Raw genomic sequence first — 27681 nt, forward strand, 5'->3', positions numbered from 1 at the left:
GACATGTGTGCTGGTACTCACAAAAGTCGACAATAGCTACAGACCTCCATATTAACAAGACATGAATCACAACAGCGCCATTATATTTTCTGCAGAAGGCATACCTAATTACTGCAAGCAAGCTGGAGAAAACCCTGCCTAGCTGTTCCAACCAGCATGCCTTTTTTTAGATTCCACCTAATAGGCATTTTATAAGAAAAGAAGGCATTCTGCCTTATTGTATTATTTTCCAAGTACTGCACTGCATGGTGCTAAATGGCTTGCATGAATTCCTGAATAGGAAGCTCAGTAGAAATAATAGGCACCAGGAAACAACAAGAATCAAAAGTCACAGTGAGTTACAGCAAAGATGTTATAGCTTCTCAAAACATAATGCTTGCATAATAGCAATCATTTTAGTGTTTTTCTTTCTGAACACATATAAATATCCCATAAAGCATATGGGACCACTGAAGCACAGTCAGTATTTTGCACAAAAGAGAAATTGGCAGGGCACTAAATGAACACAATGAGTTAACACTTTTTCAGCTATAAACATCACAGAAGCTCTTTGGGGCAGGTAAGAAAAATAGCCTTTAATATTAGTAGAATACAGGTAAATAGCAAAAAAAAAAACCAGCAGAAAAAAATTGCTGTTTATGATTAACCTCCAGTAATATATTATTTAATAAAAACAATGTTGGTTCTAAAACTATGAGCTAAATGACTAACAGAGGTCTTACTCATTAATAAACTAACCAAAGAAAGAAGCAACCTAGAATTAAGGAGAAAATTAGAACAATTAACCAGTGGAACATCCTGCCTCCAGAAGCGGCGAATGCTCCAACACTGGAAGTTTTTAAGACGAGACCGGACAGCCATTTGTCTGAAATGGTGTAGGGTTTCCTGCCTGAGCAGGGAGTTGGACTAGAAAACTTCCAAGGTCTCTTCCAACTTTTTTTAAATTATTATTATTTTTTATATTATTATTATTATTATTATTATTATTATTATTATTATTATTATTATTATTATTATTATTATTATTATTTTGTTGTTATTGTTGTTGTTGTTGTTACTATTCTCACTTGGCCTTTCCCCATTTTTTTAAAATCACATGAATCTACTCATACTATTTACATATTTAATGTAAGTTCACCCTGTTACCTGAAAAACCCTTAATGGACTATTTGGCTTATTAGCAGAAGAATCCTTATAATACCTACTCAATAGTAAGCCAACAAACTTTACTCCCTATTAATACAAGAATTAGGTGTTTTGGAAGACGAAAGTCCTTTCTACTGGGCAGGAGATCAGCTGAACCCTCCTCCCAATTCTGCTAGCAAGGGTGCCCTATTGGCTGCAGTATGTTGACAAAAAAGCTTAATAAGGAGGACAGAAGGAATGAACAAACCAACTTATGGTGTACCCAAACCTGATCAAGAATAATGGCATGCTCACAATGCCACCACAGAGTTAGGTATGGCTGAAGGCAGTCTTTGAATTCATGGAAGCTCCAACACAACACAACACACATACACACACATGCACTCCAATTGCCTAATTTCCTCACCTTCCTACAGCCATGCAGAGAACTGAAAATAGCACTCTTTAAGTCAGCCTGCTGCACCTTAGATGACTATGGCCATTTGAACCAGTTGGGCTGGCTTTAAGATTGCATTTCTATACCCATATCCTGGCAAAAACAGTAGGTTCTATCAACAATGTGGTCACTATCAAAACCAAGTATTTTTATAATCAACAATATTAGGAAAGCTGACACTCACCTTGAAATGGGTCATATTGACCTGGAATTAGCGGGTAGCCCATTCCAACATGTGTATGGTGATGTGTATGAAGATGCCGCTGACTAAAGGGGGAATGACGATCTCGCTCCCTTTCTGCTTCTCTCTCACGTTCAGCTGTAGATTTTTCCACAGGCTGAAAACAAAACATATTGAGAAAAAATCATGGATGACTCCACATTTTTCTAGATGTGAGCTATTCAGGCTCTAGTTAATGTATCTCCAATCTTGTATCTCCAATCTATCCCAGGTGGGTGGCAACATCTAGCCAACCTTGTCATGTTAAAAGCTAAGCATGGTTGAATCAAGTTAGTTCTTCCAACAAAGAATTCCAGACTATAATTCAGATTGGGAAGAAAAAAACAAAAACCACTTCTGTCCTGCTGCCAAGAAAACTACATGGAAATAACCATTAAGTTTATTTACTTACAGCATTTATTTATCTCCTCAACTGGCTATAAGCAATATGCAACATCTGTCAGTTATCAGAAAACTGAGCATAACTCAAAGAAGACTTTACATTTAACCTGTCATCTGAACTACTGACACCTTATACCAGGCATGTCAAATTGCTGACCCGCGGGCCGGATGTATCATACTGAAACTGTGCCTACCCTATTGCCGGCAATGGGGAAAAAGTCGTGATATGTTGCGCGACGTCGCGAGTTTGACATGCCTGCCTTATACCACCCTGCACCTGTGCTATTCCATTTACTCTACTAACAAAAGCTATACCCAGCTGGCTTGAAAAAGAAGACAACTATTTTAATCAAACATTAGGGTGAAGAACTTTTGTTACAGCAATTAAATTTTCTTCAACCTATCTAAAAAACACCTGATTTTTTTATAATTTGATGGTGACATTCCAAAAATTAAGGAGAGGTGCAAAGGCTTTACTGCATTCCTTATTCTGATTAATGTTTGGAAACTTATTTCAGCTTTATTACTGTACCCTGAGATTTTTAAGCATCATTTAGGAGAAAATACAATGAAACAGAACACAGTGCAATTAAAAGTAGGCCCATGCCTCTTTAATTTTGGTTCCTGAAAGAAAGCACAAACTAACTTAAATCATGATTAGTTCTCAAATATAAATATTTAGGTATACCAGTTAAAGTTAACCCTCTCACTCTTCCAGTTATGCCAATTTATGCAATTCTTTAAGAACAAGATATATCTTACCACAGGCGACTTGCTGCGATACTGGTTGGCATGCTGCTGCAACAAATCCAGTGCTTTAGATTCAGTGGTTGATTTTACACCGATACTAGGGCTGGTATTGACTTTTTCCACCTCTTCTCTCCCAGACATCTTTCCGTAAACAGGATAATGAAATCCTGGTGAAAGATAGGCACCTACAGATAAAAAAATAAAGGCGCTCTCAAGTTACTATTTACAATTGGGGATAAGGCAATTTCAAATGCATGAAATGCAAATTACAAAAATTGTATTCAAGGGAATATATTTCTTTCTCTTGTCAAATGTGGCTATTTGAACCTGGCAAATGAACAGTTATAGAGGGCTGAACATATTTCTATTTCAAACATTTAGGGATTTAAGTGAAAGAAGTAATAACTGTAATGGTTCTGAGATTCGGAAATGCTGATAATTCATAAAAAAATAACTTATGTTAAATTTATTTCACTCCTAGACCCTTTGCAAAAGAAATTGAATCTCTGAAGCTTCTAATTTTCCTTTGCTTCTAACAGGCAATGTAAAAAACTGATGGACCTATTCAGATTAATTTGGTACATACCTGGATAACTATGCATGAGAACAGGAGAAACAGCGCGGTATGCAGGATGATTAGGATCATACATTTGTGGGTAAGGGTAAGCATGCAAGTACTGTATATATGATTGATGCTGAGTCATTGGAGAGGAAACAGCCACTCTAGTACCCCGGGTTTCCTTCCAGTTTACAGGAGTCTTTTGATCATCATTTTTTATCTTGTTCTCCTCCAGTGGCTGAGACTCAGAACGCTTCATCTCCTTAGGCTCTTCTTTAATGCTGTTTAATGAAACTGGAAGGCTAGTGAAGGAAGCTTCTTTATTAGGTGTTTTTCTGGGGCTATCTTCTTTTAACTTTTTTTCACGGTCCAGTTCTTCCACTTTCTGCTGATCAAGATATTTCGGCTGATATACATAATGATGCCATGCTCTTGTATCTGGATCCTGATAGGAAAGGAAGAAAAAAACCCCCACCATTTTAATACTTACATTCTAAAAGAAGAACCTACAACTACTGTGGTCCAGAGAACAGAGCCAAAACAGCCAAGAGTAGAACTGGCAAATACAGAAGGGTTTGCAGCTTGCATAAAAAAATGCAATGTGTTGAAAATGCTATTGTCAACCTGAGTGAACTCAGTATTGGAACTGTGGTCATGTCTTTATCACTGTAACATTGCTGGAGTTTGCATGTGACATAACTCTTTTACTGGCATCTCAGTCTGTTCTCCTGGCAGATCTCTCTTGCAGTTACTGAGCAGAAAATAGCTTCAAGTCAGCAGAAATGCCTCATTAACTCCTTCCAGCTGGCCTTTTGCTTTATATATATATAAAGGTAGGAATGTAATCTTAGCCTCTGTCTAAATTTCACAAGGTAGAAGTCATTTTGTGATGTCACATACTGCTTTGGAGACTTCTGGAAAGCTGGAAAAGGATTAATGAGCAACGCAAGAGGATATAGTATGTCATGTAGAAATCCTGTTTGCCTTTGGAAAATAACAAAAGGTTGTAATTTTTAAAGCCAGAGTTATGAACAGAAATGAGTAGCAATAGTATTTCATTAAAAATTAATATAAAGTACAAAGAATTGCTTGAACTTAAATGAACCCTCACTACCTTAACGGATAAAATATATAACATTTAAAGGTAAAAATTAAAGATACAACTATAGTTTTGGTTTTATTTTAGGAAATTTGTAATTTACTTTGAAGGCAGAAATTGATTTCTTGATAAGCAAATATGTATCTTTGGGTTATTGAGGTGGTTTTTTATTTTTTGCTGAGGAAGGTTTTTGCAATAGGAACTATCAACACTGAAATAAACAATACAAAGTTTTTACCAACTGGCTTAGCTTGGATATAGAAAAACTGGTCACAATCCCCAAAAATCAATGCTTCCCAAACCAGAGTAAATTACCCCAAATTGGATAAAAATGGTTTTTCTTTGGGTAAGACATATAAAACAATAACCCAATCACAATGGGGATATTTAAATTAACTTAAAGTGTTTCACAATGGGCAAGGATTTTCTGATACTTGGTTTTGAATAATGAAAAGTTTTAAAAGCCGTGTAATAAATATATGACGAGTTCCACAAACCAGCTGAGTTACGTTTATGCTTTTTGCATAGCAATCTCCATTTTTGTGTTTTGAAACTGAAATAGTTTACATATGACACTGAAGTTTACTGTGCAACAGAGACAGAACAGACTGCTCAGCTGTAGAAAACATGCAAAGGAGCTCTTTCGATAAGGGCCTCATTCTTACCATACAGAAACAGAAATTCACATTTACTGAGAAAAGTAGGAGAAAAATAAAACTTCCTTATAACGTAATTAAGAAATAGCAGTAGTACATTTGCATACTCAATTACACATTATACGATAAAGGTATTAAACAGTAGGCTTCTTTATATATAGTAATGAGCAATCATATATGGAGCTTGAGTAAGCATGCATAAATCTAACATAAACTAGAATAAGCTTCCTGACTGTACAGATAGTCTTTTACTTACAACCATAATGGAGACCAGAATGTTGTAAATCATAGTTACGTGATTGCAAAAATGTGGATTGTTTGTTGAGCACCCAAAATGCGATCATGTGAGTGGGTGGGAGCGTTGGAGTGTTGAATCTGGATCCTAAGTACCTTTTGGGGGCTCCACTGTATAAGACTACCTGTACTTACATACTATATATTATTGCAGCAGGTTGAGAAAATCTTAACTGGCCCAAAATTACACAGCTGACTTTGTGTCTAAGCCGAGACTAGAAGCCATGATCTCTTGGTGTCTGGCCTGGTGGCTTTAACCACTATACCAACTGGCTCTCTAATTCCGTAAAACAGAAAACTTCTGTTGAAAATTCTAGAGCTAGCCAAGAAAGCATCATTATGATACATATGCCTTGCAAACCAATGTAAATTGATTCCTGTTGGTGTATGTTTTTGATCTATTATTTTGTGTTTTTTAATTGGGTATACTGCAGATTTTAGTAATTTTCTATTAATTTAACCAGGGATCGTCAACCCCCGGGCTGCGGACCAGTACCAGTCCATGGCCTGTTAGGAACCAGGCTGTGCAAGCAGTGGGTGAGTGAGCAAAGCTTCATCTCTCCATAGACAGGATCTAGATTGTGTACGAAAACATGCCTTCCCCCTGGTCCGTGGAAAAACTGTTTTCCACAAAACTAGCCCCTTGTGCCAGAAAGGCTGGGGACCGCTGATCGAAACCATTCATTCAAACATCAATAAAGTATTTCATACTGGGGGTGGGTGGGTTTATGAATATAGATCTTGCTGTGTAATATAAAGGCTAAGATTTATGACTTCCATCAAAGACTAGCATGAGCAAGATCTATTTATATTTACCCTGTCTGAAAAAAGTTAAAACTCTTCTTCTCATACTTGAAAATATTTGCAAAGTATAACATTAACACATTATCTTTATTGATATAATAAGCCAAATTACACAGTGAGATTTATATCTGCCACTTTATATAAGACAGGGATTCTCAGATTTTACCACAAATCTATCAATGATAAATCCTCCCCATGAATATTGCTATTACTAGTATTTCTACATATGTGAATGACTTTTGGAAGCATTATGCTTTCTTCAATTATGTGTAGCTTTTTACACTATAACCTAGAAATTTGAGATGCCAAGTCCTGCCAGTCCCAGCTAGTTGGCTGGAGATTATGGAGTCTGAATTCCTTCTCATACTTGGAAGAAAGCCAATTGGGGATAACTATTGCTGAAGGTCTCAGAAGCAGCCTCTCTGCCTGCTCACCCCTTTCAACTCTTCTGATCACCACAAATTTGCAACCACCTTCAAATTTGCTTACAAACAGAAGGATAATTTAACATAACAAGTGACCAAGGAAAAAAGAGTTCTGGTAGAGCATGAGAAGAAGCATGCAAAGAATCTCACTTCAGTAATTCCAGACTGAAAGCAGAGCAGGGCTCCACAAGGTTTAGAAATATCCTTAAGCTTCAAAAGCCAAGTGACTCAATTACTTCTTTCTACCCTGCTCTTATGTGGATTGCACACTCCACTGAGGTTTATTGGCCTTGAACCTTGGAAGAATAGGGAATAGCAGTGTTCAGACAAAACCCTGAAGTTATGTCATCATTTCTATCCTTCAAAATACAAATTCAGTACATCACAAGGATAGCTCTCTTTTTAACATTGGGCTTAGTTGTGGAGGTCAGTTGCTACTATCCTGAAATCTAGGTGAGAGCATAGTGACAAATCTTGTTTGAGAAAGCAAGAAAAAAACATCCACGTGAGCTGCACAGAAATATCTGCAAGTAAATGCCAAAAGATTATAGCTTAAAGCCCTAGAATAAGCTTAGAATCTAAGCTTAGAACAATTCCGCCACTCAGCCTTCTGCCTTCTCACCTGTTTAAACCTTGTAGTAGGATCTACTCCAGCCTGCTTCATAGAATCCATAACAGATTTCATCTCCACAGCCTCCTTTATAAGCTGATGATTTTCCATTTGTTTTGCTTTGAAGCTATCGGACTGAGTCTGTTGCTGGTGATTCGAAAGCATCTGAGGTTTACTTGTTTCCTCAGTTTTATTAGGGACTGATGACCCTAATTTAGTGTTGTTTTTATTGGTCTCTGTAGCTGAAGGTGCTTTTGAGATTGTAGCAGAGGGTATGTTTTTCAACTTGTCATCTTTTCCCAGGTCTTTCAGGGGGAGCTCGTTTTTCCTTTCACATTCTCTACCAGTTTGAGTCACTTTCTGTTCTGCTAATCTCTGGTCCTCATAGTACTTTTCATACTGCTGCCTATAAGCAGGATTAGAGGCCATTAAGGATTTTTGGTCCATATAAAGCCCATAAGCATACTGGCCATAGTAAAGTGACTGGGCAAGTGCAGGATGCCTCTGAGTTATTACAGACTGGTGTTGAGGCTGCAAATTAGTGGGACCAGCTTCACTTTTTTTGGATTCTGGAGGCTCTGCCTTATCTTTTTTCTCAGCCTCTTCCTCCGCCTCCTTTTTGATCTTCATTCCCTGGGGGTTATTGCTGCTGTTCCCAGCTGCGGGGGTGCTGACCTGTCCAGAGTGCATGTAGCTTGGAGAATAATAAGGATCGTAGCCATGGTAATAAGGAGAATGAGCCTCTTTTACTTGGGGTAATTGTACCGGTGTTGAAGAATGTCCTTTTCCAACACTGTCTTTATTAGAAATAATATCTGAAGGAGAGCTGGCCTTTGACCTCATGCCCTCTGACCTGCTGTCAGAACCACCATCGTCTGCAGCATCGGAGATATCCGAGTACGCAGGACTGTTAGTTTTAGCAGCAGCACCCTCTGCCCCATTCTGTGTCAACACGTGCAGTGGCGCCACTGAAGACTGTCCATTCACTAAAGGGCTGCATTCCATTCTGGAGGAACTCCCTATCGAAGGGCTGGGGGCATTGTCTGTGAAAGTGTAAACTTTATCGGCTTCAGCTTTAATGCTTGCCATCCTGCTCTCCTGAGACTCTGACAGTCCGTTAGCTAACACTTCATTCTTGCTGAGATGTTCCTTTAAAAAATGCCCAGTAATCTCTTTCCCAGACCCCTTGGTGTCTTCTAATTTTCCCAGCTTCAAATCCACTTTAGGATTCCCAGTCTCTTTGCTTTCTTTGTCCTTAAGTTTCCTCTTCTCTTTTTTCTTTTTGTCTTTGAGTAATGTGAGAGCTGGACTGGCAGTGCTCGGCTCTCCCATGATTGTGGGCTTTGGTTGAATAGGTTTTAGCGGAGGGCTCTTTGGTGTAGCCTGCACAACAGTGGTTGTCAGGGAGGGCAATCCTGATATTGACCCAGTGGTGGTGGTTGTAAAGGCTGCGGTGGGGATAGCTATTAATTGAGGCGGTGTGGGAGCTGGAGCTGGGGCAATGGGTCTGGCAGTTTTCAGCTTGGACAGATTTTTATCTACTTTGCAATTACTGGCTTTTTTGCCTTTGTCTTTTTCTCCTAGGTTTTTCTTGTCTATTAGTCCTTCAGCTTCTAGCTTGGGCATTTCACTGGCCAAACTGTTTTCTGCCACTGAACAGTTTTCCAGAGTCACAGTCATATTGGAAATAACCGGTAGACTATTCAGTTCACTGTTCAAGCCCCTCTTTTTGGCAGAATTCCTGCCATTGTGGGCCTGCTCCCGTTTCCCCTTTGGTGTTCCAGGGGTACTCAGGGAACAAGGAGACAAGGGCCCTTTCAGCTGATCGAAATGTGATAAACTTGTGCTTGGGTCACTGCATTCAAGTGCCACGTTGCCAAGTGCTTCCTCACAGTCTGAGATTTTGTCCTCACTGTCAGGCTCAAATTCCAGTTTGCTTTCTGGGTCTAAATGTGCATGAGCTTGATGATACCTTAACCCATTAATGTGCTTGTATTTTTTGTTGCAGTTAGGATGGGGGCAATCAATCAACACTGGAGAAGAGCAGCCTTGGTCTAAAAAAGCCGTCTCTGGTTTCCCTTGGGGAGTGGTAGGAGTGCTTCTAGAATTGGTGCGCATGCGCTTTCCAGATTTGTTGTCCTCTGAACTGGAATTCAAGTCCAGCTCCATGGGTGGCTTGTTTTTCCTCTTGTTATTAGACAAAGGGCTGACTTTCATATCCTCCATGGCACAGTTGGGGGGTGTCCTGCGGCCACTAGAATTAAGGCTGCCCCGTCTTCCTTTTCCATTGGCACCGCCTCTGTTCTTGTTCTGTAGTCCTCTGGACTCTGTAAAGGTAATGTCAGTCCCAGGTGTGGTTGTAGCTGCTGCAGACCTTGCTCGCTTTCCTCTGCCCCGACCTCCTCGCATTTCCAGGTCACTTGTTGGCGATTCACAAAACCTGTTATAAATAAAATCAGTTCTCAGAATTGGGTACATGGGGGGGGGAAAAACCAAATCTCAAAACTGTCTCAATGGCAAACCAACACATAGGACGTCCAGACCTCCCCGCAAATATCAGTAATGTATAGGGAGGGGGAGGAGGAGAAGGACACTTCCCTAAGTCATCTGAAATTAAGAAGGGAGAAGGATCAATCAATCAGAATAGAGCTGAAAGGGAAAAGCTTCATTTAAGTTTTTTTTATTTCTTCTTTCTCTTTACTCTCTACCTCCTTATGTGACTGGTTATCTAGTGGTTTTTGCTTGGAATTAGGGTTCTAAAGGTCAGGAAGATTGCCCCCCCTCAATTTCAGTTTAAAGCCCTTTTGATAAGATGAGCCAGTCATTTACCAAATATATTATTTCCAGTTCTTGTGAGGTACAGCCCATCCCTTGCCAGTAGCCCTTCATTTAGGTAATGCAGACCATGGTCTAGGAAGCCAAAGTTCTGCTGACGACATCAGTTTTTTAAGCCAGGGGTTTGTTTCTAAAATCTTTTGCTCCCTCATTGGATGTTGGTCTTTTGTTGGAAGTATTGATGAAAATGCCACTCCTAATTCTACAGCTTTCTTTCCTAGCTCTTCGTAATGTCCTATTACTGTTTTCAGATTCATTTTTGTGTCACTGGTCCCCACATGTAGGAGAAGAATGGGGTAGTAATCTGTGGGGTTGATTATTTTAGTAAGGTACTCAGTTACTGTACATCTTTAATTTTTGATATGCCATACAAGTTTTGCAAGAGGTGATTTATTTGCTATTTCTTACTATTTTCTTTTTCTTTTTTAAAAGATTTGACAACAGAATAAACCATATACACAGAAGCAGTAAAATGAAATAACACCAGGCACATAAAAAGATAAACAGTGAAATACTGCAAACAACATGAAATTGTTAATTAACACCATAGTGTTTTCTCCCTTTCTTTCACCTTAGCATGCTAGAATCAAACTTAGTAGATGTGAGAGGAAGCAGGAGAGGCATCCCACATTTTCTCTAACTGTATACTGGATTTCATTCAGTATTCCTTATTTTAAGAAATCCATTCATGTATTCAGCTAAGGATGGCACAAATAATAGCCTACAGGAAACACACACCAGATCTCACTTTATGGCCTTCTACATTACAGTGCTGAAACTCGGAGCTAAACCAGCAATTTTGATGGCAAGATCAATGCCTTCTTTCTAAAATTAGAACCAAAATAGATGCACTGAAATACAGTACTGACAAGACTTAATGCACCTAAACTCCCTCTTAAAGCTTTTCAAAATATGGGTACATTCTGCAAGTCTTGGAGGAGTGGGATAAATATAAAGCCTATTCATTTGGAAATAATTTCTTCTGCATGGCCTACTTTTCCTTCAACATATGGTATCACTTATGTGAAATGATTTTTTTTCCTTAAAAAAAACCTTATTATCTGTCTAGTTCTCATGTCAGAATGTGAACAAGAAAGCAGACCCCACTCCCTCCAGATAATTACTTACCTGGGAGGAGCCCAATCGTGTTTTGTGCAATCAAGCAATGTTCCAACATAGGTTTTATTCCTCCAAGTAACATTAACAACAAGGACACCTGCAGATGGAAAAGAAACAAAGGCTGGTCGGTGGGAATCATGACTTTTGGACTTAGTTCAGAAACAGAATGGTAAAAAAAACAGCTAAATGTTCATTTGCTTTCACGGATTGTGGTTTGCCAACTTCCTCTTGTTTGGTTTCAGTGACTTCCATTTAAAACCCACAGGACAATGAATGTGCATGCAAGACAAAGAATAAGGGTAGTGATCAGGATGCTAAAGTGAGAGGCAATGCTTTTTACTGTGTCTGCTTTAAAAACAGTGACCTCTTATTTTTTTTCTTCTATTATTGCATAATTATTGTTGAACACTAATGAAATTAAAGCTGAGTATCAGTAACTGGCCCACTGAGCATTGGGTAGCAAGAGGAAACGCTTCTCAGAGAGTACACAGAGTATATTTATTTGAAATGATACCTACTTTAGAGGCAATTACACAATATAAACACTATACTGTAGAATTAATATTTCTAAATATTATCAACATAGCTAATATTGCATGCTCTTTATTTTTCTTAAGAAGGCATTTCTTTTAAGTATGAAAATTTAGAAAAACTGGAAATATTTTCCAATATTTAACAAAAAGCAAAATCAATGTGTCAATGAGTATTCTTTATTAAACACTGAAAAGCTATCAGATTTCTCTTCTGGAGTGCTCCCTCAAATAAAAAACAATTTCTAATATTTAGGCTTATAGACAATACCTATATTCCACCAGATTTAGAATGTATATGAACACAAGTAATTGTTTCCATAATATCCATAATAAGACATGCTAAAAAAAGACCCAGAGTAACAATATCAAGTTGTAATTCATTGTAAATATTTAGCACCAATTGGCAAATATGAAAGTTTTTCCCCTCCCGCTACATATTTGTATATTCTAACTCCATCCCAGCCTTTAAACTGAGAAATAATGTATAAATAAATAAATAAATGACATCCTGCCTCATGTTTCCAGCTTGTCGGCTCAATTTACGTCACTAGTGTGATTTCTAATTTGCATTCAACCTTTTTCCCAGACCAGAACATCAATGTAAAGAAAACATGTAACCTGCAACTTATTTCCTTAGGGACCTTTTAACAGCACGAATGTATTTTGAAATGCTATTAGCTAAAGTACTAAGGAAGAAGGGATTTCCTTTAAGCATTTTCAACAGCATATCAGAGGAGGGAAAATGGTTCCCTGCATGGTTTTAGCATGTTATTGTAAATGCAGAAGGCCACCGCATAAGATATATATCCTGACTTGAGGTCTTTTTTTTAAAGAAACAAAAACATAAACTCCAGATATGGATGATAAAATCTTTGTTAAATAAAACTAAAAGCCACAGCATGTCGTGGTCTCACAAGCCAGAAAAATATATTTCATTTTTTGCAATTAAAAACAAAAGTAGAAAGGAAAATACCTCCACTCCCAATTATACTATAAAAATACACATTCAAACAGATGCAGAATGGATCTGTTCTTCTCATCATGTACTCTCCAGGGCATTGCATGTGGTGTTGGAGACCTTTCCAATTGCTTAACATTTTTCAATCTATCTCTGCTGTATTTAAATTACTGAAACATATTATATTGTTAGAAGATTAATGCATTTTTTTAGCTTAAGATGCAATAGGCTAAATCTCTTTGTGCCTGAATCTCTGATGTACCACAAATGTATAATTAAAATTACTTGAAAGAGAAACATGAAAGAAACAACAAGGCTTCCCTTCTTGGAATAATAGCATTAAAAAACAGGAAAAGTCTGCACAGACACTTAACATTTGTCTGCAGTGAAAAAGGCCTTTGTTATTGTCTTTCCCTAAGGGCTTCATATTTCCCTCAAATTCCGTCTCTGGATTGGCCAGGGCTGGTCGACAATGCTGCCATCTGATTGGTTGGACTTACCACTGCAGCAGAGGCACAAAAAGAAAGAAAAACAGTGATGTAACACAACCCTTCTGTGCAAGCAGAAAGTGACATGGTGAGGGGGAGGGGAAGGGAGTGAGCCTGGAATAATCTCACCAGCACAAGAGGCTTGGTTTAAATGCTTCCTGCTTCTGTAATTACGCTCTGGTTTGTTTGCACTATCTGGGCTTGTCAACTTGAAAGGTTACTGTCTGCTCAACTGGGCTGTGTTAAGCATTCAAAATCTTTCTTCTCTGGATCTTGAAAAAAGGAATTTGTTTGCCAGAGTAACAATTTATAATAAGGAACAATTATAATTGTTGTAAGCCGCCCTGAGTCTTCGGAGAAGGGCGGGATATAAATGGAATTAAAATAAATAAATAAATAAAAATAATTGTAAATTATATAGGCTGATAAGTTACAACTACTGTATCTGATTAGTAATGGCAAATTTAAAGTCAAAGCTAAAATTAGTGAACTGTACTAACTATTTCTGGAAGTTTTTTTATCAACTACTTAACACTGTCTAATTTAGACCCTTGCTTGATGTCTAAATACGGTAATATTAACAAATGACTTATTTGTGTAGGGTAAAAAGCACCCTAATGAAGTCAGCTCAATAGCCTATACTCTTTTAAATGGTTCTCTTCCTAAAATTCAAACTGAGCATTGTTGCACAAATGAGATCTGGTGGGGGGAAAAAATCTGCCAAAAACTGTGAGATGTGCCAGTTATGTATGTGCAGTACTGCCCATATGATGGATTTAAAAATATATGGTACAAATTCTCCGTTCCTTAGAACTTGAACACTGCTTCTCTGTGCTAATATACAACATGAACCCAAATTTATTTTTAAGTAATATGTATATTTACCCAAGGATGTAGACCAGGGGTGTCAAACTGCTGGCCCGTGGGCTGGATGCGACATGCTGAGACTATGCCCACCCCATTGCGGGAAATGTAAAAAAAAGTTGCAAAATGTCATAATATGTCATGTGATGTTGCGGGTTTTACACCCCTGACGTAGACACTTAGTTCCACTGAGGCTAATGAAAAGCTCACAAACAGAATATGAGAACAGTGTTCTTCTACTGCTTTTCCCCAAATGTCTTGATTGTGATTGGTAGTTACTGATATGGTGATCCTTTATATATTTGCCTGCTGTCCAAATAACATTTAGTGTCTTTATAAATTATTACCGTACATAAAATGCTTGTGCAAACTGACTAGATTTGTTCCTTGAAGCAGCTGCAGCTGCTTAAGACCCTCCTAAAATAATCTGGACATGTATGATTAAACACAGATCAGATTTCCACCAAGATACCTAATGAAGCAAGTGGGTGTTTCCTTCAAAGAGCACATCTAAGAGGCCCTTTTCATACAGTTCATTCACTGAGTGATTGGCACAGGCTTACAATGCACTATGTAGCCAATAATTCAGTATGTGCGTGGATGGGGCAAAGATCTGTAGTTGTGATTGTACATTCCTTCTCGTCCATAATCTGATTGGGGCACTATGCATCACTATGTTTTTAATTTGTAAGAGGGAGTAAGACTGTATCATCTGTATGAAATATTTTAAAGCAATCATAACTTTTCCCAAGATCATGTGGTTGATCTTACCTCTGCACCTGCTACATAATCCTGTAAAAGGACTTATCTGCTTAAAGGAGTTGGGAACACCTGGTATGTTTACCCCCATGTGTTCAAAAACACCTATTTGGAATCAAAATCAAATTATCGTATAACTGTTAGCTAAAGAAACCTGCCTTGGACCCAGCTATTTTGAATAATTTTCGTCCTGTCTCCAACCTTCGCTTTCTTGTGAAGGTTGTTGAGCGTGGTGGCACGGCAGCTCCTGCTGGTCCTGGAGGAAACTGAGTATCTGGATCTGTACCAATCGGGTTTCAGGCCCGGGTACAGCACGAAATGGCATTGGTTGCCTTGATAGATGATCTTTGCCGGGCCCGGGATAGGGGTTATTCCTCTGTCCTGGTCCTATTAGATCTCTCACCGGCTTTTGATACCATCGACCATGGTATCCTGCTGCGACGTCTCGGGGGGTTGGGAGTGGGAGGCACCGTTCTACCTCTCAGGCCATTCACAGATGGTGTTGGCAGGAGGGCAGAGGTCAACCCCGAGGCCCCTTGTTTGTGGGGTGCCCCAGGGGTCGATCCTCTCTCCCCTCCTGTTCAACATCTATATGAAGCCACTGGGTGAGATCATCCGTGGTTTCAGGGTAAGGTATCATCAATATGCTGATGATACCCAGCTTTTCATCTCTACCCTGAACCAACCCAGTGATGTCCTCAATGTGATGTCCCATTGCCTGGAAGCAGTACGAATCTGGATGGGGAAGAACAGGCTCCAACTCAACCCGGCCAAGACCGAGTGGCTTTACGTATCGGCATCTCGTGTAGTCTAGGATATTCCATCTTTGGTTATGGGGGGAGAGGTGTTACCTCCCGTTTATAGGGCGCGCAACTTAGGCGCCCTCCTGGATGCACAACTCAGTTTAGAAGATCATATAGGAGTCGTGGCCAGGGGGCATTTGCCCAGGTTCGCCTGGTGCGCCAGTTGCGCCCCTATCTGGACCGAGATGCTTTACGTACGGTCACTCATGCGCTCGTTACCTCCCGTGTTGATTACTGCAATGCTCTCTACATGGGGCTGCCCTTGAAGACCACCCAAAGACTTCAGCTGGTGCAGAATGCGGCCGCGTGGGTTGTGATGGGAGGATCCTGATACTCCAGTATTACACCCCTCCTGCGCGAGCTGCATTGGTTACCGGTTGCCCTCCAGGTGAGATTTAAGTTGCTGGTTCTTACCTATAAAGCCCTACATGGCTTAGGCCCGGGATACCTACAGGACTGTCTGCTGCCAGGAATGACTTCCCATCGCCCTGTGCGCTCACACAGAGAGGGCCTCCTCAGGGTGCTGTCGCCCAGACAATGTCGGCTGGTGACCCCCAGGGGGAGGACCTTCTCTGTGGGGGCACCTGCCCTGTGGAATCAGCTTCCCCTGGAGCTCTGGATGACCCCAGACCTCCGGTTCTTTCGTCATGACCTTAAGACATTTCTTTTCCAACAGGCTGACCTGGACTGACGATAAGGGGTTTTTAATATGGTTTTAAGGTTTTATTGGTTGTAGTTGGGGCTATAGATATAGTTTAATTTTTAATATTTGTATTTTTACTTGTATTTTACTGTTGTTAGCCGCCCTGAGTCCTTCGGGAGATAGGGCAGCATATAAGTCCCATTAAATAAATAAATAAATAAATAAATAAATAAATAAATAAATAAATAAATAAATAATAAATAAATAAATAATGTCTTAGCCTCAATTTCTGATAGTTCTAGGAAATTTGAGTTAGGTGCAAAGTGATCTGGATGGTTATCTATAGTTCTTTAAAAATTGAAATCCATCTCTGAAAGTTAAACAGTTCTCAGCTAGCCACTTTACAGAATTCTCTCCTCCTGGAGTTATGTATAGCTCCCACCTTCCTTACTTTCTCAAAAACAAGTAAAAAGATTGCCTTGTGTCAAATTGAATTGGAGGCATCACAATCATTTTATGTTTTTCTGATGCTTATTTTAATTTTTGTTATTCACCATCTGGAATCTTTCAGGAGTGGGACAACCTAGAAATTGTATAAATAAATAAACACAGAAGAATCATGGCCTAAAAAATCTGAATTGCTAAAGTTGACAAAGGAATAAAGTTTAGAAAATTATTAAGAGCAAAGTGTAAACAAATTATTTTTTCTAAGTGCTTGTATCTGCTGCTACCACAGTTAAGTCACAAACTTTTCTCTGTATTAATTTTCTTTTGCCAAATGGATTTTTTTAAAAAAATGCATTTGTTTTAAATATTCAACCTAATAATCCATGTATTTGATGCATTACTTGCTTGTTTTAGGGTTAGTAATAGTAACTGAAATAACCAGACATTGATTCAGGGACCACAGCTTAAAACTGCCTTGCACACATCTACTCCTGGTTCTTTCCGTCATAAGAATGCAAGCAATGAAGTAAGAGTATTTAATTTAGGAAATCTACTGCAGAAGTGAATCATGCAAATAAAGTGCTTCAACCAGAAAGCATGGAACTGAAAAGACAATGATAGTAGACAGAAATATATTTGTAATGAAAACTCTAACCTGGTTCCTTTCTGCTCTATATGCTCTTAAGACATTTTATTGTCCCACTTCTGTCAGAGTAATACTTTCCTGAAGATGATCAGATTTTCTCATTCAGATTTTCTCACCAAAGATAAGATGGCTTTCTGTTTTATGATGAAGGCATCCTACTGCTCAAAGTCTGCTTGATGTTTCAGATTGCCTTTCTACCTGCAGAATTTCTCAAAGGAAATATCTCTTTCCCCAACCCAACAAAAGGAAAGAAGGGGCTTATGACAGTGACATTTTCTGTAGTGTAGCTGACTTTTCAATCCAAACTCAACCAGAGTTTGAATCAAAACTAGAATAAAGAAATTAATATGGAAGATAACAGTATATGAGCTAGTGCTCAAAACTAAAAGCAGAAATAAAAAAGTTCTGAAATATTGATGGAGATAAAAAGAAGCATAAGCTTTTCCCCTGAAATGTATTTTAATGCACATAAAGAAATAGAATTTGGAGGTGGGGGTATTATTTATTTACTATATTTATGCAGCTATTCATTTATTCAAGGAATTCTGGCAGCGACAGAAATAAAAAGAAACCAACTATGTAGATCAACTAAAAGAAATTGGATCCTAAATATCACATTATCAGCTCATCATACAAACCACCTCCAAACCAGACCTCAATCAACATCCTGGCCTCAGAACCCAGGGGAAGAGTCTTCACAGCTATTTACTAAACCAACAGGCTCAGGGATTGCAGTATCTTGGGATAGGCTGTTCCATAAAACAGGTGCCATGACAGAGAAGGAATGTTTCCTGGAACCCACCAGGTGACCTGGATCCCTAATGGGATCCAGAGCATGCTCACTCTGGAAATTCTAGTAACTACAATCTAGTTGGAAGGACAAGACACTAAGTAACTGAAGTGAAAGAACTGCATAAATGGAAGTTGACCATGTTTTCACTGGTTCAGACCCAGATTGTTGGGGGCAATTAAGCTGACTTTGTAATAATGCCGCTTGGGGGTTTGTGTGAAAGCCCTAATAAGCAGGCATATACATAGAATGAAGGCTACTGCTAAGCTTGTAAGCCGCCCTGAGTCTTCGGAGAAGGGCGGGATATAAATGGGATTTAAAAAAATAAAAAAAATATTCTATAGTATGGCCAACTATAGTACTTATACAATTGTCAGAACATTCCTTTCACTTTGTTCCCCTTGTATGCCTTCACTCTTTGGGGGCAAAACACTTTATTTGGGGACATTATTGCAATGGATATATTTAGAGATTAAGTGTAGCTGTTTGAATTTCTACAAAGGATTTCCCACATAGATAAATCCTCTAATGTTGGGAAAGCGGAAGGAAAGAGAACAAGAAAACAACCAGTAGCAAAGTGGATGGGCTCACTTACTGTGACAATTGGGTCACCATTAGAAGACTTGAAAGACAAGGTTAGAGACAGATTGTCATGAAAAAAAACTATTCATGCAGTTGCTAAAAGTTGGCACTGACATTATGGCACATAATAATCAATTTGCTACAAATTTTGCATAATAAATCTTTTGCTACAAAATACATGTAGATACCTAAAGTATTACAATAAAATGTGTAGTCATTAACAATGGTTCTGATATCCAAGTGGTGCATTATAACATATGGAAAAGAAAATTTTCTATAAATAATGATAGTAATATTTGCAGGAGATATATTAGATGAGAAATTGGCTAACTAACTAGATGGCCATTAAACTTAAAAAGATGGACAGAATATGGAATAATTTATCAGCACAAGAATGGAGGAAAATATAGATTGAAAACAATAAACCAGTAAGACAATCCCTTAATTTTTAAAATATATAAATCTTATTTCCTTAGAAATGTCCAAGGTTGCACACATTGTCTTCCCTCTTTTTCATATTTGGAACAATGAGGTATGAATTAAGACACCTAATTTATATAATTTTGCCTATTAAGCAAAAAACTTCATTTAGGGCATTAAAATCAAATATAATCTGTTGCAGTATAGTAGTTACATGCTACAATGGATATAAAGTCCCCACACCGGTTAAAATGCCATGCTTTTGAGATGTAAAAAGAAAAACCAGACAAAGATAAATCATTTCCAAATTTTTTCCACATGAATATACATATAAGTTGTGCACATCAATTGAAAAACAATGAAAGCCCAAGCGGATAAGAAGCGCCAACCGTTCTACACCCCAGGGGTTGGGGACTGGGTGTACTTATCTACAAAATACCTGAGATTACAAATACCTAGTAAGAAGCTGGGCCCTAAGTACATAGGCCCCTTCCAGGTAACCCACATCATCAATCCGGTCACGGTGCGCCTTCGGCTGCCTAAATTTCTAGGCAAAGTGCATCCCGTGTTCCACGGCAGCTTGCTGAAACCAGCCCCTGTTCCTGTTCGGGGGGAGCCAGTCGGCCCGGGGCCTGTGGGTGATGGGCAATATGAGGTACAAGAAATCCTAGACTTTAGAGGGGAAAATAACAATAAAAAACTTACAATAACATATTTGCATAAAGATGCACACCCTTAAACTAAAACGTTGTTGAAGCACTTTTTGATTTTATGACGGCATTCAGTCTTTTGCCTTGAGAATCTTTGCCCACTCTTCCTTGCAATCTGTTAGATTGCGAGGGCATCTCCTCTTCAGGTCGCCCTACAGATTTTCAAATTGGATTTCTGGGCTCTGACTAGGCCAGGGGTGTCAAACTCAATTTCATTGAGGGCCGCATCAGCATTGCGGTTGCCCTCAAGGGGCTGGGTGGGTATGGCCAGGGTAGGCGTGGCCTACTGGGTGGGCATGGCTAGAGTGCGTATGGCCTACTGGGTAGGCGTGGCCAGCTCTACATCGTCCGCATCAAGGGTGCCTATGGGGGCCCGGGCACGAGTGGGACAGATCTGAGGGTCTCTGGCAGAAGGAGGGTCTCTGGGCCAGGGCCAAGGCAGTGGGGGCCGTTCCCTCACTGTTTCCAGGATGGCTTCGCGGGCCACATGAAACCACTTCGCGGGCCGCATCCATCCCCCGGGCCTTGTGTTTGACATGTCTGGACTTGTTGTTGTTGTTAGCTGCGAAGTCGTGTCCGACCCATCGCGACCCTATGGACAACATTCCTCCAGGCCTTCCTGTCTTCTACCATCTTCTGGAGTCCATTTAAGCTCACGCCTACTGCTTCAGTGACTCCATCCAGCCACCTCATTCTCTGTCGTCCCCTTCTTCTATTGCCCTCGATCTTTCCCAGCATTAGGCTCTTCTCCAGTGAGTCCTTCCTTCTCATTAGGTGGCCAAAGTATTTGAGTTTTAGCTTCAGGATCTGGCCTTCTAAAGAGCAGTCAGGATTGATCTCCTCTAGGACTGACCGGTTTGATCGCCTTGCGGTCCAAGGGACTCGCAGGAGTCTTCTCCAGCACCATAGTTCAAAGGCCTCAATTCTTTGGCGCTCAGCCTTTCTTATGGTCCAACTTTCACTGCCATACATTGCAACTGGGAAGACCATAGCCTTGACTATACGCACTTTTGTTGACAGGGTGATGTCTCTGCTTTTTAGTGTGCTGTCTAGATTTGCCATGGCTTTCCTCCCCAGGAGCAAGCGTCTTTTAATTTCTTGGCTACAGTCCCCATCTGCAGTGATCTTGGAGCCCAGGAAAACAAAATCTGTCACTACCTCCATTTCTTCCCCATCTATTTGCCAGGAATTGAGAGGGCCAGATGCCATGATCTTGGTTTTCTTAATGTTAAGTTTCAACCCAAGTTTTGCACTCTCCTTCTTCACCCGCAACAAGAGGCTCTTTAGTTCTTCTTCACTTTCTGCCATTAGAGTGGTATCATCTGCGTATCTTAGGTTGTTGATATTTCTTCCGGCAATCTTAATTCCAACTTTTGATTAATCTAGCCCTGCCTTTCTCATGATGTGCTCTGCATATAAGTTAAATAGGCAGGGCGACAGTATACAGCCTTGCCGGACTCCTTTCCCAATTTTGAACCAATCAGTGGTTCCGTGTCCAGTTCTCACTGTTGCTTCTTGACCCGCATATAGGTTTCTCAAGAGACAAATAAGATGGTCTGGTACTCCCATCTCTTTAAGAACTTGCCACAGTTTGTTATGATCCACACAATCAAAGGCTTTAGCATAGTCAATGAAGCAGAAGTAGATGTTTTTCTGGAACTCCCTAGCTTTCTCCATGATCCAGCGTATGTTGGCAATTTGATCTCTAGTTCCTCTGCCTCTTCGAAATCCTGCCTGTACTTCTGGTAGTTCTCGATCCACATACTGCTGAAGTCTAGCTTGTAGGATTTTAAGCATGACTTTACTAGCATGAGAAATGAGTGCAATGGTGCGATAGTTTGAACATTCTTTGGCACTGCCTTTATTTGGAATTGGAATGTAAACTGATCTTTTCCAATCCTGTGGCCACTGTTGAGTTTTCCAAATTTGCTGGCAAATTGAGTGTAGCACTTTTACTGCACTGTCTTTTAAGATTTTGAATAGCTCAGCTGGAATACTGTCACCTCCACTAGCTTTGTTGTTGCTCAGCTTTTCTAAGGCCCACTTCACCTCACATTCTAGGATGTCTGGCTCGAGGTCAGTGACCACCTCATTGTGATTATCTGGGACGTTAAGCTCATTCTTGTATAGTTCTTCTGTGTAATTTTGCCACCTCTTCTTAATCTCTTCTGCCTCTGTTAGGTCCCTGCCATTTTGGTCCTTTATCATGCCCATTTTTGCATGAAACGTTCCCTTCATCTCTCCAATTTTCTTGAAAAGATCTCTGGTCCTCCCTATTCTATTGTTTTCTTCTATTTCTTTGCACTGTTCATTTAAGAAGGCATTCTTATCTCTTCTAGCTATTCTCTGGAATTCTGCATTCAATTGGGCATATCTATGTTTTTCTCCCTTGCCTTTCGCTTCCCTCCTTTCCTCAGCTATTTGCAAAGCTTCCTCAGACAGCCATTTTGCTTTCTTGCATTTCTTTTTCTTTGGGATGGTTTTGGTTGCTACCTGTTGTACAATGTCGCGAACCTCTGTCCATAGTTCTTCAGGCACTCTGTCTATCAGATCTAATTCCTTAAATCTATTTGTCACCTCTACTGTATATTCAACAGGGATATGATTTAATTCATACCTGAGTGGCCTAGTGCTTTTCCCTACTTTCTTCAGTTTAAGCCTAAACTTTGCAAGGAGAAGCTCATGGTCTGAGCCACAGTCAGCTCCTGGTCTTGTTTTTACCGACTGTATAGAGCTTCTCCATCTTTGGCTGCAGAGCATATAGTCAATCTGATTTCTGTGTTGACCGTCTGGTGATGTCCATGTGTAGAGCCGTCTCTTGGGTTGTTGGAAAAGAGTGTTTGCTATGACCATCGTATTCTCTTGACAAAATTCTATCAGCCTGTGCCCTGCTTCATTTTGTACTCCAAGGCCAAACTTGCCTGTTATTCCAGTTATCTTTTGGCTTCCTACTTTAGCATTCCAATCCCCCATGATGATAAGGACATCATTTTTTGGTGTTACTTCTATAAGGTGCTGTAGGGCTTCACAGAACCGGTCAATTTCATCCTCTTCAGCACTGGTGGTTGGGGCATAGACTTGGACTACTTGGACTTGGCCATTCCAAAACGCTGATCTTCTGGTGAAGCCATTCTTTTGTTGATTTGGAGGTATGCTTTGGGTGGTTAAAGCTGAAATTCCTCTTCATCTTCAGCATATTAGCAGAAGCCTGTATATTTCATGCCAAAATTGACTGATATTTGATATGTTCACAATTCCCTCCACCTTGATTAAATCTCTAGCTCCAGCTGAAGAAAAGCATAAAGCTGCCATCACCAGGCTTCACTGTGGGTACAGTGTACTTTTGGGAATGCAGTGTTGTTTTTGCGCCATACTTTTTGGAAATATGGCCAAAAGGTTCAACCTTGGTCTCATCAGACAATAACACATTTCCCTTTGATATGAGTAGGTTTTTGCAAGATGTAGCTAGGCCTGGAAGTTTTTCTTTATAAGAAAATGCTTCCATCTTGTCACCCTACCTAGAAATCCGGACACAAGAAGAATACAGAAGATTGTTGTCACATGTAGTTCTTGCCAGAAACCCCTGCAGCTCCTTTAATGTTGCTGTAGGCCTCTTGGCAGCTTCTCTCACCAATTTTCTTCCTATATTTTATCAATTTTGGAGTGGGATCCAATTCTTGATAATGTTGTTGTGCCATACTTTCTCCACTTGTGGATTACTGTCTTCACTGTGATCCATGGTATAGTATATTCAATATGTTGGAAATATTTTGTACCCTTCTCTTGACTGATACCTTCACAAGCTCTTTGTAGACCATGGCTTCTTCTGTAAGGGGCAACTGAGTAAATGTCATAAAAATCCTACTTCTGCTGCTGAACTTTATATGGGCTTGATCATAATCACTTTAAGTGATGGCAGGTGTGTACTGACTATTAATATCAGTTTGAGTGTGATTGGTTAATTTTGACCACACCAAATCTTTGTTTATAAGAGGGTATGAACACTTATGCAGCCACATTATTCCAGTTTTTTTTTATTTTCCCCACTAAACAATTTCAATTTGTTTTTCAACTGAATTGTACAATTTATAAGTTATATTAAAGGTGGAAAATTCGAAGTGATTTTTCTTGGTCTGACATCTCAAAACCTAGCATTTTAACAGAAGTATGTAGAGTTTCTGTATCTACTGCACTGGTTACCTATTTTAAAACATTGTCTGGATCAAATGATCTCTAACATTTCTCATGACTCCGTAATAAAGTGGTTATTTGTTTAATAAACAAGTCAAAGAAACATGCAAAGTAGATCCAAACTGGTTAAAAGATTAAAAAGATTTTCACAAAAATTTGTCTAAGGTTATCAAGATTCCTAATTCAAAATTGTCTGACAACTTATATATTACCTTGTAGATAATCCACATTTGTCTTAGTGTGAAAATTTAGAATAAAGCATGCTCATTTTTAACATGATTAAATTAATTTATTCTGGTATTAATTATGAAAGGACTGCCTGCTTCAAATTGATAATTTATACAAAAAGCAGAGGGCTGTGTATAGTGATTTTTAAAGAAAACCATTGCTAAAATAGCCGAAGAATCACCCATTAAATTAATCTTATACTCAAACCATCTGGAACAGAAGTCTGATTAGTCTACCTTGCCTATGGAAACAAAGGTAAGGACAGTGGGCAACTTTAATAACAAGCATCGTAATGGCACACTTTATGTACTAGCACATTTCTGCCACAATTATAAACCTCTGAGACATACTGCTGTGGTGTTAGTCCCCACAATACAGTGAATTTAAAGATAAAGGGACTGAAGGATCTTCTAATGCAGGGGTCCCCAACCCCCGGTCTGTGGACCAGTACCGGGTCGTGGCATGCCAGCAACCGGTTCGCACAAACAAGCAAAGCCCCATCCGCGAGATGCAGGCAGCAAATAAAACCACGCATCTTCTGGTCCGCGGAAAAACCTTTCTTCATGGAACCGGTCCCTGGTGCCCAAAAGGTTGGGGACCTCTGTTCCAATGAATAGACCGGCAATATAGACAGCCCGATGAAGACAATTTCTTTTGGAAAATGGTTACTTCTAAGATTCATGGTTCTATTTAATCATACTGCTTGTCAAGACTTTAAAATATGTTACCTTTCAACAAATGTTCTATATTATCTCACTGCTCTGCATAATCACCTGTATGATTTAATATATACTAGTGCATAACAACATATAACAAGTCAAAAACAATCCTAGAATATGTAATGTACTATATTATGTGTGATTACTTACACATAACTTACACTCTAAAATATTTACATCATAGTACGTTAATAAGGAAGGAAAAGCATTATCAAAACATTTGCTTTCCCATGGGCTTTTGTGCTTTAATACTCAAAAGAACACATGGCCACTTTCATCACTGTCACATCCTATGCAGCCTTTGTTCTGAAGCCCAATGAGTTGTATTGATTTGGGAAAATCATTGAGCTTCTTGGAAAACTAGACTCTAGCTTATTCACCACCATCTATTTCTCTCTCAGGAAGACAGCGGGTCAATACTGAACTGCCTAGGCTACTAAAATAAGCTCTCATCATTTTTCTTCTCTTGCATCTCTAGTAGTCTTCTGCTTTTGTATATTATAGTGGAAAACCTGGCTTCAACATGAATTCAACATTTCTGAATTAAATCTCACCTCATACTTGAATCAAGGTTTTCTTTAGCATAAAGAGCAAAAACAAAACAAAACAAAAAACCATGATAATACAGCAGTGCTCCTTAAAGAACGTTATTTTTACAGCAGTTTATATTGGAATGAATTCTTACATTTTTCTCTGACGATGTACACTGCTACGTTTGAGCAAATATAAATAGTGGGTTGGTTCCAGTATAGGCCTGGCAGAAACAAAAGTGCTTTTCAATAATAATTTCTAGTGTGAGAAGATTTAAGTCAGTGCCATTCCACTTTACACTCTTCGGACTATACTGGGTAGGTAAATAATTTATCTGTTTGGCAAAGGGTGAGAAGGAAAATGTACAAACTGGATGTGGCTGGGCTGGCAGCCAAACCAGACTCGTGCCTCAACAGTTTTTCACTACCCCACTACTCTTATACTAGCTATTCAGTATTGATCATCACATTGTTTAATTGATGATATATATCACTTAAAATATATATAAGACATAAAGCTAATTCTGTTACTTTTAGCATTTACTTCATATCACTGATGAGTTTAGAAACTCATAACTAGTTGACAGATATATTTAATTCTGTAATTCTTAATTACTATAGAGAAAATCAAAGGCACTTTATGAACCTTTAATGCCAAAAAAGAAAAAAAAATCTTCAAAATGTTGGTGAAATAAGTACATCCTTACAAGTAATAAGTACATCCTTATAAGAACAAAATGATAAACTTCATCTTTAACCTGAAATAATGTCACAGAGTGATCCAGCTAGATCCTGAAAAGTATATTATTTTTTAATTTTAAAAATGGTATTTGAATACTGTGCTTTCATACGTATGGAAAGGTGAAACAATGTCCAATGTTTTTCTACATAGTTTATAAAAACTATTTCTCCATACTTTTGAATGCTCAAAATCTCCAGAGTGATTCTCCCTGAGGTGAAATTAGTGAGGCAGGGAGGAAAGCTGACATAGGAAGAGGTGAGATGGAAGGGAAAGCGAGAGAAGAAACAACATAAGAAAGACAAATGTGGCACGTGAGAAAGAAATCTAATTAACACTGGCACTGCGTTGTTCGGTGGGCGAGGGTGCAAAACTCCATTTGCGCAAAAGGAGCTTTGTGCACCCACGTGTGCCCGCTACTTGCACAAAACCATCCCTACTCCCCCCCCACCAATCCCTAGAGCCAGAAAGATTGGGTATCACTGCTGTAAAGTCTGATCCTGTCCAGGATCCCAATATTCCCTGAAGAAAAAAGCAGCTGATATCCTAATTTGAAGCATCTGCAAGTAATGTACTGCAAAACTTTTGCTAATCAATTAAGAGATGAGAAAAGTGTATTATTTTAAAATACCATAGGTTTTCTTTAAAAAGGACCCATACTTTTTAAAAAGCATTGTGGAAAAATCCCAAAATATGACACTCATTACACTAAATGCAGAATAATTCTCTTGTCAAGGGAAGGTTATGCAAACAACATTTTGAATTATGTCTTTTACTGCTTGAATGTGTATGAACATTTTCAGTTTGTTCATGTGAACTCTGGGAAGGTTGTTGAAACTGGACGGAAAGTACTTAAATGTTTCGGAAATCTTCCATCTTGACTTGTTTATATTTCTTCCAGTGTCTTCAATTCTAGCTTTAAAAATATAGTTATTATTTTACTTTTTTTTCCATCTCTCCAAGAATGCCATTCTTTAAAAATATGTAAGAGGAACAGGCCTCAAGAGGATAACCACTTTCACATCAGGCACATATTTATCAAATTACACATTTAAGCTCACATTTTAAAAGACAATTATTTCCTTCATCTTGCTTTATTTTAAGACTTCAAAGAAGGCAACTGTAAACAACTGGATAAGACTGTGAATTACAAAGCTGTGCAAAACAAAAAACCCATCCTCAAACTTCCAGACACAACTTTGTATACTGTCAAACCTTGCATACTAACTTCCAAAATGATATTGTGAGTTCTTTGCTTCCTGTTCTCTCAAAACAG

General features: G+C 39.0%; 1 protein-coding gene across 2 annotated transcripts in view; it reads right to left on the reverse strand.

Annotated features, from left to right (window-relative positions):
- ZNF608 (zinc finger protein 608) overlaps positions 1–27681 on the reverse strand; it is a 136933-nt gene that overhangs the window by 820 nt on the left and 108432 nt on the right. For both annotated transcript variants that reach the window (XM_081321317.1, XM_081321318.1), the window contains exons 4-8: positions 11365–11452; positions 7414–9841; positions 3541–3958; positions 2967–3139; positions 1767–1920 (exon numbers count right to left, since the gene is read on the reverse strand). In XM_081321317.1, the coding sequence (XP_081177443.1) occupies positions 1767–1920; positions 2967–3139; positions 3541–3958; positions 7414–9841; positions 11365–11452 (3261 nt within the window). The remainder of the gene's footprint in view (positions 1–1766; positions 1921–2966; positions 3140–3540; positions 3959–7413; positions 9842–11364; positions 11453–27681) is intronic.

The sequence above is a fragment of the Vipera berus genome (assembly GCF_964194415.1).
Source record: "Vipera berus genome assembly, chromosome: 2".
In the NCBI taxonomy this organism is placed as follows: domain Eukaryota; kingdom Metazoa; phylum Chordata; class Lepidosauria; order Squamata; family Viperidae; genus Vipera; species Vipera berus.